At 38.1% G+C, this 11,251-nt stretch overlaps 1 protein-coding gene across 1 annotated transcript; it reads left to right on the forward strand.

The window, feature by feature from the left end:
- The first annotated feature begins 628 nt into the window (after nt 1-628).
- Nucleotides 629-3,876, forward strand: LOC118060438 (beta-glucosidase 12). The gene is made up of 14 exons (XM_035073663.2): nt 629-851; nt 939-1,008; nt 1,157-1,215; nt 1,309-1,384; nt 1,504-1,579; nt 1,785-1,874; nt 1,973-2,231; nt 2,342-2,457; nt 2,542-2,759; nt 2,870-2,901; nt 3,003-3,105; nt 3,195-3,297; nt 3,415-3,612; nt 3,695-3,876. Exons 1-14 carry the CDS (start codon nt 774-776, stop codon nt 3,756-3,758), a joined length of 1,542 nt encoding a protein of 513 aa, XP_034929554.1. The 5' UTR covers nt 629-773; the 3' UTR covers nt 3,759-3,876.
- Nucleotides 3,877-11,251: the final 7,375 nt, after the last annotated feature.

The raw sequence follows: 11,251 nt of genomic DNA on the forward strand, positions 1-11,251 counted from the left end.
GCATTTCTTGCACGGTTTAGAGATGGGTTGTCGGTTTGGGATTGAAGAAAGGTCATCTTAGAGATTGATCGTAATTGGTTACTCTCCTAGGCTTTTGGTTAAAGATCATGTATTGTGCTTGACTTGGCTAATTCAGCGTAAAGAATTTAAAATTGTTTCATGCAAAATTTCTAGCAAGCGATTGGTAATGTTTTTTGTAGCTCAGAATATCCTTCATGTCTGAATGAGAAAGGTCAACATACACACATTACCATTTAAAAACTCTTCTTGGGCTGGAAACTTTCGCTTGGCTCCATGATTGCTATCAGACAAGAAAATTAATGTCGTTGAAAATTCTTATGTTGACGATCCGGTTGCTGAATTTTCTCTGCAAGCTTCAAGTACAATTGCTAGGCTTTACAGTGCAATTAAAACACGGAATCTTAAGTTTTGTGCTTGTTTCAGCACCATGAATTCCTCAAATGACAAATATCCTTATCCAATTAGAAGTTCCAAATTGAATTTTCATTGATCGGTCAACTGAAACAAATAATAATAGTTGACCACAATTATCGTTCTTGGTTGTTGAGAATAACCTTTCAAAATGATGCCTATAAATAGGTTCTGGCATGTCGATGTTCTTACAAAATCCATACTTCATACGTTCATTTATTTATTTTTTCACTGCTATCTCACTATACATTCTTTATTCTGATCACCCAACAATCTTTTGTACTGCTCAAAGCTTTTATTGCTCTTCTGCAAGGCTGTTCAACAAAGACTTAGTGTGTATCATGGGAAGTATTGCCAAGTTGAGTCGTAAGTCTTTCCCAGATGGTTTCGTTTTTGGATCTTCTTCGTCAGCTTACCAGGTACAACAATGCTTCAAGTACTCTCGTCGAGGAGAGAAACGCCTCAATTGTTTGTTCTCTGATAACGTTTAAATTATATGCACGCAGTTTGAAGGTGAAACGAACAGGAGAGGTAAAGGACCGAATATATGGGACACCTTCATCGAGGAGCATCCAGGTATCTCTTTATTCAATGCAGGAGTTCGTTACAATGCTTTCCTAACTAAAACAACGAGTATAAATCTCTCAAGGAGTCACCTGCCAGCATGTTGATCTTAATAATATATATTCAAAGGAATTTAAGAACAAATTCTGAAAAATTGCAGAGAGGATAAGTGACCATAGCAATGCAAAGGTGGCAGTTGATTTCTATAATCGCTATAAGGTACGATGTTCATCTTATTTTTCTTTTAGTTGCCTTTTGTCGATCTGATCACCATTACACTTGTTGATATATTTTACACACAAAATGTTATAGGAAGATGTGCAAAGAATGAGGGGAATGGGAATGGATGCTTTCAGATTCTCTATTTCCTGGTCTAGGGTATTACCACGTAAGTGTTTTCTTTTGTTTTTACCCTACATCTCATTCCTTTTTAATTCACGACTTGACTTTCGAAGTCCCACATTTTTCCTTACTTTGATTTTTCAATCATCGAATTGAATTCATCAGATGGCAGACTAAGTGCTGGAATAAACGAAGAAGGGATCCAGTTTTACAACAATCTCATCGATGAGCTCATAAAAAAATGGTTATAACCCTTTCCTTTTCCTCGATGACTGTGTTTCATAATAATGTTACCGACTAAATAAGAATCTTGAAGTGGCCATTGGTAAATGCAGGGGCAATCTTACTTTGCTTGAATTTCGAAAATTTGAAAAGCATTTTCCAAACTTTCATACAAAACGTTTCACACTTTAGTTTTCTAATATTATTTTCGCTTTGAAATGTACAGGTATACAGCCTTATGCAACTCTCTTTCACTGGGACACTCCACAAGCAATTGAGGACAGATATGGTGGTTTCTTGAGCCCTAATATTTTGTAAGTAATCGTTTTTATATTCATATTATATAAACATCTCACTTTAATTTAAATCCTCCATGCATGCTAGAATCTAATAATTTTCAAAACTCATATAGAAACGATTTCCGAGACTTTGTGGAGCTTTGCTTTCAAAGATTTGGAGACCGGGTGAAGCACTGGATCACTTTAAATGAGCCTTTTATGTTTAGCGTCAATGGTTATGACACGGGCACATTAGCACCCGGCAGAATTTCAACTTTGGAGAATTATCCAGGCCAACCCAAAATCTCTGGCGCCACCGAGGTTTACATTGTAACCCATCATCTGTTGCTTGCTCATGCAACGGCTGTGAAAGTGTACAAGGAAAAGTATCAGGTTTGCACAAGCTAAAGCTAAAGCTATAATTTGAGGCTCCTTTCATAACATATTTAACCAAAGTTTTCAGTGTGACTGTGCTAATTTTATCATTGAAAAAATCTCGTCAGACGTGTCAAGGAGGAAAAATTGGGATAACCCTCGTTTCTCATTGGTTTGAACCTTACTCAACTAGTGAAAGTGATCGGATGGCAACTAAACGAAGCCTTGATTTTATGCTTGGATGGTAAGCATTTTGCCAGCCGATTTGGATAATATAATAATTTGAAACATTAATTTGCCAAGATCTTAAATTCTATGTTTTTGGCAGGTACATGGATCCTCTAACTAAAGGTGACTATCCACAGAATATGCACGACCACGTTGGAGGAAGATTGCCTAGATTCAGTGAGGAGGAATCCAAGATGCTGAGAGGATCTTATGACTTTATTGGGGTCAATTACTACACTACATATTATGCTCAGAATGTTGAGGATGTTAACTATAAGAATATTGGGTTTATGGAAGATGCTCGTGTTAACTGGCCAGGTGAAATATTTATTTACTTGTTAATTAAATGAAAAAAAAAAAAACTCTCAGAATAAGACGGTCTACAATCCTACACTTTCTCACTCATGTTGATATTATTTTACGTACAGGGGAGAGAAATGGAATACCAATAGGCCCACAGGTGAATGTGATTCTTCATTCTTGTTTCAACAAATTAGTAATTGATATGTAGAATCTTTCCTTTTTCCCCTTGGTATTGAGATATATAAATCAAATTCGCAGGCGGGTTCAAGTTGGCTTTATATTTATCCCGAAGGTATTCGTTATCTTTTGAATTACATAAAGGACGCGTATGAAAATCCAACAATATATATCACTGAAAATGGTAAGAACAGAGCTAACAGCCCTCATGCGTTTATGGTTATAGTTGTCAAGAAGCTCTGATTTACTGATTTGTTGGTTTTTTTTAATTAGGAGTTGATGACGTGAATTCCTCGTCGTTAGAGGAAGCCCTCAATGATCCCATCAGAGAGCAATATTATAAAGACATTTTCCACAATGTTCTGAAATCTATCAAGTGAGTTTGTTCTTTTCAAATTCATGTTCTCCGTTCCCTTTTCAAACAGTACTAGTTTTTATTTTAAAAGGAATTTCTTTCTCAGTCTGATCTGCACTAAAAACTTGACTTTTGCAGTGACCATGGTGTCGATGTCAAGGGGTTTTTTGCTTGGTCATTCTTGGATGATTTTGAATGGGGATCCGGTTATAGTTCAAGGTTTGGTCTCTTCTACATTGACTACGAAAACAACTTGAAACGATATGCCAAAAATTCTGTGAAGTGGTTTAAGCAATTTCTGAAGAAGGACGAAAGTACTGAACTCAACGATAATATGTAAGGACTCTTTTCATCTCCTCTTATTATATTAAAAAAAATCTCTCAACATTTCTCATAACACAAATGATTGCAATAACAGAAAATCAAAATCTCGAATGGAGGAGGGATCAGCTCGTAGCCGTAAGAAGTCGAGAATTGATTAAACAGTGGCATGAAATATATAATAAGGTATTATTGTATATCATCTTCCATAACTACTTTTATTGCATTCATTTTTCATGCTCAACAAACTAATTTATTAACAATGCAGGAGCCCTTTTCGTATGGTCATGTTTGCTGAAGCCAAACTTTGTTGAAGCTTCCACGATGCTGTTCAGAATCAATCCGATATTAAATAATAACTTGCTGGCTACTGACCAATTTTGGGATCCACATTAAACAGAAAATCCCACACATGTATCAGTGAGAAGAGTATACCAAAACACCTAGAAAATTATACTGCTTGAGGAAATCTACAAAAAAAAATAAAAATTGATAGTGCAAATTGAAGCTCTATTAACAAATTCAATTTGTTCTTAAGAACAGCTTTTCTGCAGTTTTAAGTTATGATCGGAAAAAACATAAAGCTTAATTGATAATTATTGAAAGTTTATGGGGAAAAACCAGGACTTAATTAAAAGAAATTCAAAACCAAGGATCAAATTTGTGAGAATCTAAGGGTTAAAATTTAATCCTATAAATTCAGAACCAAGTACCAAAATAAAAAAGACAGTTAAGGGCTGGCAGGGGTTAAATTGCAGTGGATCTTTGTCTTCGAATTAATTCTCGCTTTTTCGTCTAGGATCGATGCTGTTCTAGTTGTAATAATAATATTGATTTGTAATGTTTTTTATATGTATTGATTGGTTATCAATCAAATTTGATAATACATAATAACTTGCTCTGCGCAATTTCCTTTCCCAGTAATCTTTTGAAGGACACTTCTATTCATGCATAATCCTTTTCACTAGATTTCGAGGAATGCATTGTCAAACTGAAATTTATCAAGACCAAGTGAAAAACAAAATAAATAATCATTTCTTCTCCGATCTCCAATTCATTTGTGTATACCCAATTCATATCGAAGTATATAAGATAATCACATCTATTCCAAAGTTATCATGGCTAATTCGATACCTATCAAAGTATAAAAGGTACTCATATCCATTCTAACAATAACATAATTAATTTGATATATATCATTATACGCAAGGTAGACATGTTTGTTCAAACATTATCCTTATTATAGAATAGGATTCTAATATAGGATGTTGTAATCATTACAGTTACTCATATATCTATCAGAATAGGATTCTAATATAGGATGTTGTAATCATTACAGTTACTGCAGTGTTCTACTGCCTCTATATAAATAGGAAGGTTGGCTAAGGCACAACCCAACACATTTTATTATTCTCAACTTGGTATCAGAGCAACAAAACCCTAAAATAAATTAAACCTAATTTTCTCATAGCCTCCCAACCTCCCTTTTTCAATGGAACAGCCACCACATACATCTTCAAATTCTGCAGCACCAGCAGTCCAGCTTTCTTCTTCTCCAACAGTGCAGCCCTCTTCTCTTGCAGTGCCTCCTCTGCTTTCCTCTACTACGTCACCGCCTGGATTCTCCTCTGCCATGGCTGGTGAACGCCTCCTCTTGCAGCCCACGTTTGCTGCCTCTACTGCCGCAAGCATTATCTCTCTTTCTCACACTCATCAAGTCATCTCCCTCAAATTAACAAACACCAATTATTTATATTGGCGTATGCAAATGCTACCTTATCTCCTAGGCCAAGGAGTTTTTGGTTTTGTTGATGGCTCTAACACATGTCCATCAACACATGTTCTTGCCCATGATGGTATCTCTCTTTAGGTAAATCCGCTTTTTCAAACCTGGAAACAACATGACCAACTCATTCTAAGTGCTCTTCTTTCCTCCCTATCTATGGAAGTTTTGCATCTTATTGTTGGTTGTCAAAGTTCTTGTTCAGCTTGGGGCACTCTTGAGCGAGCTCTCGCTTCCACCTCCAACTCTCGTATTATGCAACTTCACGGCTCTCTTCAGGATCTTCGACAGGGTGATGAATCAGTAACTCAATTTATGCAAAAAGCGAAGGCCTTATTTGATGAATTGGTCGCTGCTGGTCAGCCAGTTTCACTTGAAGATTTCAATTTATATGTCTTTCGTGGTCTTCGAGGAGAGTTTAAAGACTTAGTTACCAAGGCTGAACCTTTATCATATGCAGATCTTCACAGCCATCTCCTCACACATGAATTTCTTCACAAATATTCTACTTCCATACATGCTCCTCTGCTTCCCACACCCAGCATTCCATCGTCTGCTCTTGTTGTACAGCGCCAGACTTTTGGCAATTTTGGCCGTAGTAGGGGCCGCTTCAACGGTGGCTGGCATCCCAACTAGTCCAACAGCAGAGGCAACCGATTTGCTGGCTCCAGACCTGATCACCGCAGCTTCCAGAACTCCTCCTTCGGTGACAATAGGCAAGGCTCTTGGCAGCGTAATAGGGGGCAGAATCCACGCTGTCAACTGTGTCAGAATTTCGACCATACAGCTCCCCATTGCCCTCAATTCCAGCAACGAGGTTATGGCCAACAACCTACTGCCAACCTGGTGCAGCGCAATCTCTCCTCAACCGGTTTTGTTGATTGGTTTCCAGATACCGGTGTCAATCAATACGTCACACCTGATCTTGCCACCTTGACCGCTTCAGAACCGTACCTTGGTAATGATAATTTGCATGTTGGTGATGGTAAGGGCCTTCCTATATCTCATCTTGGTCATACAAAAATATATACACCACATCGTTCTTTCACCTTATCTAATGTTCTTCATGTTCCTGCAATCACAAAACCTCTGCTCTCTGTTTAGAAATTTTGTCTTGATAATAATGTTTATTTTGAATTTCACCCTCGTGTGTTTTATGTCAAGGATTTCAACACCCATGAAGTCCTTCTCTCAGGTCAGAGTAAAGATGGTCTTTATGCCCTGACCAAGTCTTCCGTCACGTCAGTTCCTCAAGCCTATTGGTCTCCCTGCACTTCTGCCTCTGCCGATTTATGGCATCGTCGACTAGGTCATCCTACTTCACGTATCTTTCAATTGTTAATCTCGAAAAATAAGATTATTTGTAACAAAAAACGTCTTAATTTTCAATGTCAACATTGTCCTTTAGGAAAATCATCGCGTTTGTCTTTAGGACCTACTGGTCACAAAACTTCTGCTCCACTTGAATTAATTTTTAGTGATGTATGGGGCCCTGCTCCTCTTTTTTCTTCAGATGGCTATCATTATTTTGTTATCTTCATTGATGCTTATACTAAATATGTATGGTATTATCCTCTAGTTGCCAAGTCTAATGTTTACTCTGTTTTTCATCAATTTCAAACTCTTGTCGAACGTCAATTTTCCTTAAAAATAAAATCTATTCAAACTCATTGGGGTGGTGAATACCGAAAACTATCCACATTTTTTCAGACCATTGGTATTCATCATCGTCTGATTTGTCCCCACACTCATGAACAAAATGGAACAATAGAGCGTCGTCATAGGCATATTGTGGAAACAGGTCTTACTCTTTTAGGGCAATGTAAAGCACCTTTTCGATTCTGGAATTATGCTTTTGAAACCTCTGTTTATCTTATAAATCGCATGCCTACTCCTATTCTTGCCCATCGCTCTCCGTTTGATTGTTTATTTCAACGGTCTCCTGATTATCATTTTTGCGTACCTTTGGGTGTCTTTGTTTTCCTTTTCTGCGTCCATATAATAATCATAAATTGGATTTTCGTTCCTCTCCATGTGTGTTTTTTGGATATAGTTCCTCGCATCTTGGTTATCGATGTCTTGACATTGCATCTCACCGTATTTATATTTCCCGTCATGTCCGCTTCCATGAACATGTGTTTCCGTTTGATAATTCTGAACAAATTGCAAAGGTCTCCACCACAACCCCCACCCCACCCACTACTGTCACCCTCCCAAATTTGCTAAACCACCCATCGCTACCCGCTTTCACTAGCCACCCAAACAGCCCACAACACTCCGCTTTGCCACTCCAAACAGCCACCCGACCACAGCCTCCACCCATCCCTTGGCCATCATCCCATGCTTGTTTATCTAACCCTTATGATGCAGGTTCAGATCGTCAATTGGTCTCCTCTCCTCATGGTCTTAGGGCACTTTCTAGTCCCTCCTCTGCTTCGCCCTCCCTGGCTAGCACTCCTGCCGCTTCAGTCTCTACCTCCAGCCCCTCCTCTACTGACAGTCCTATGCTTGAGGCTACTTCTTTATCATCCTCTCCCGCTGGTCTGCAACTTATAGTTGATTTGTCTTCTTATCAGCTGCCACAAGTCTCCTCGCTACAACCGTCTTCCCCTGCGTCTCCACTAGCACACAGCAGACATCCTATGACTCTTAGACCACGACAGCCGAAGACAGCTAATCTAGTTGCTTCCACTGCCGCTACTTCTACCTCCACACGGGTATTGTATTCTCCCTCTTCTGAGCCTTTTGCATTCTCTGATGCTGACCGATATGCAGTTTGGCATAATGCTATGTGTGATGAGATCGCCGCTTTATGCGAAAATCACACTTGGTCTTTGGTTCCATTTCATCCTTCGATGAACGTTGTTGGCAGTAGATGGGTATATCGGATCAAACGTCGTGTTGATGGTAGTATTGAGCGCTATAAAGCGCGCCTTGTTGCTAGAGGTTTTACCCAACAGGAAGGTATTGATTATTCTGAAACCTTCAGTCCAGTTATTAAGCAAGCCACTGTCCGATTGGTTTTCTCTATTGCGGTTTCGCGAAATTGGAAGATTCATCAGCTTGATATTCATAATGCCTTCCTCAATGGTGTTCTTACTGAAGAGGTCTATATGAAACAGCCTCCAGGTTTCGTTGACTCTTCTCTTCCATCTCATGTGTGTAGATTGCACAAATCATTGTATGGTTTGAAACAGGCACCGAGAGCATGGTACACTCGTCTAAGTGATTTTTTGCTCTCCATCGGTTTCCGAGCTTCCAAGGTTGACACCTCCCTGTTTATCTTATCTGATGGTACTAATATCTTTTATCTCCTGGTGTATGTTGATGATATTCTGCTCATGGGTAGCAACTCTGCTATGCTTCATCACCTTATACAGTTACTCAGCTCTGAGTTCAAGCTTCGGGACTTAGGTGCTGTTCACTACTTTCTGGGTATTGAAGTTCAGTCTACCAGTATGGGTTTAATGCTGCGTCAACATAAATATATTCTTGACATCCTCACTCGAGCTGGTATGACTTCTTGCAAACCAGTTGATACTCCAGTCTCCCCTTCGAAATTCATTTTATTATCGGATCATTCATTCTCTGATCCTACACGATTTCGTCAAATCATGGGTGCTCTTCAATATCTTACCTTCACCCGTCCAGATATATGCTTTGCTGTTAACAGAGTCTGTCAGTTTATGCATGCTCCTACAGATTCTCATTGGGCCGCTATCAAACGTATTTTACGTTATCTTAAAGGTACGACATCTTATGGTTTCCATATCACTCGAGGCTCCTCTTTTGCTCTACATGGCTTTACAGATGCAGATTGGGCTGGTAGTATTGATGATCGCAAGTCTACGGGCGGCTATCTTGTCTTTTTTGGTCAGACGCCGATTTCTTGGAAATCCAGCAAGCAACGCACTGTTGCTCGCTCCTCTACTGAGGCTGAGTATAAAGCCCTTGCTGATGGTACCGCAGAAGTCATTTGGCTTCAATACTTGTTAACAGATTTGCAGGTTCCCTCAGTCTCTGCCCCTACCATTTGGTGTGATAATCTTGGTGCTACCTATCTCTTAGCAAATCCTATCTTCCATGCTCGTACTAAGCATGTTGAAGTGGATTATCACTTTGTTCGTGACCGTGTTGCCAAGAAAGAAATTCAGATTCGTTTTATTCCATCTCGAGATCAACTTGCCGATGTCTTCACTAAACCGCTTCCTGTTACATCTTTTACTGCTTTTCGATTCAAGCTTCGGGTTGATCCCCCACCCTCAGCTTGAGGGGGCATATTATAGAATAGGATTCTAATATAGGATGTTGTAATCATTACAGTTACTCATATATCTATCAGAATAGGATTCTAATATAGGATGTTGTAATCATTACAGTTACTGCAGTGTTCTACTGCCTCTATATAAATAGGAAGGTTGGCTAAGGCACAACCCAACACATTCTATTATTCTCAACTATCCTAATTAATTGATCTATATCATTGTACACAAGGTACTCTTATTCATTCCAATAATATCATCACAAGTTTGATGCATATCAATGTACGCAAGGTACTTGTATTCATTCCAATTATATGATAACTAGTTGATACATATCAATGTACATAAAGTACTCATATTCATTCCAATATTTATCAAAGCAATAAAACAATAAATTATGTAATTTATCAATAAGTTTACACAAATTGAAAAGACAAGGTGCGATGCACCTTCCTCTTTCCCCAACCGATCGAGTCCCTTCAACTACTGACGACCCTACTCCAGGCATCTCTTCTGTTTGAGAATCAAGAGATACAAGCAATAGCCTCTTAAAATTTTATCACAATGTGCATTCTCATACTATTGCAATCTCATTCACAAGAATTCATCACCATGTTTTAATTTCATTTATCGATTAATTTCCTTCAACTACCTCGTTACACTTTCTAGATTAGTTTTCATTCGAGAGCACTGTTTACTATTTTATTCGTAAATAAAGTTATAGACAACGGTTTTAAGTGTGGCTTGACTCCTTGGAAAGGTAAGACACGATTCTACAACTCTACTAAAGGATAGAAAGCTTAATTTTGCCCTTAACTTCCCTAAAATTATCTGTTATAGTACTCAACATAATCTGTCCAGTACGATAAAATTTAACTCTTCTTCTATCTTCAGTCGATATCTAGAGTTATCTAACCTTAAATTATGCGAGGTCAATTTTTTTTGAAAGATAACATCTATACCTACAACCTTTGTAAAGAACCCAATCTTAAATTTTATCATTTGGGTGCCCTAATCTCAGCTAAAAGTTGGGTGACCGAACTGTTCAGTCCCAATACATGGATTGGACAACCATTATCTCACTTTTCCTACTATCATCTTGTTTGTTTTACATTAATATCCTAAGTTTTAAATATATCATTATTGCTTATTCATGTTTCTACTACTAAGTTAGCCTATCCGATTTCTCTAGAATCTATATTCGTCACAAGGTCCCCTTTATAACTGGCTTGCCCCTACTTCTCATTGGTCCTCACTTTTTAATTAGGTCCTCCATTTAACACCAGCACATGTCCGTCATGTCTACAATCTCGTCTTCCTTACCAATAATCTGGCTGAACATGCCTAAGAAAAGACACCAAAGATTTTCTTAAATTTAAATCATAATTAGCATGCTTTTGATGGTTAATTAAATGCAAATCAAACCACCACACTTTTCATTTATTTCATTCTTGCTAACTTAATTTAAACAAAAGTTTCAGTAAAGTTAAAGTTTCGCCTAATTGAATCCAAACTAATCAAATCCAACTAGTGAAGTTAACCACCATTTAAAGTATAATTAAGTCCTTGAACCTAATTAAATCCTTTTATTGGACCCAAATTAATTCTT

The sequence above is a fragment of the Populus alba genome, chromosome 17 (genome assembly GCF_005239225.2).
Source record: "Populus alba chromosome 17, ASM523922v2, whole genome shotgun sequence".
Taxonomy (NCBI): domain Eukaryota; kingdom Viridiplantae; phylum Streptophyta; class Magnoliopsida; order Malpighiales; family Salicaceae; genus Populus; species Populus alba.

Bases quoted from the DNA above. Each gene is read 5' to 3' on its own strand.
- LOC118060438 (XM_035073663.2), top strand. From the start codon at position 774: ATGGGAAGTATTGCCAAGTTGAGTCGTAAGTCTTTCCCAGATGGTTTC. The intron at 1,009-1,156 runs GTATCTCTTTAT...GAAAAATTGCAG, and splicing joins CTTCATCGAGGAGCATCCAG to AGAGGATAAGTGACCATAGC. The intron at 3,613-3,694 runs GTAAGGACTCTT...TTGCAATAACAG, and splicing joins ACTGAACTCAACGATAATAT to AAAATCAAAATCTCGAATGG.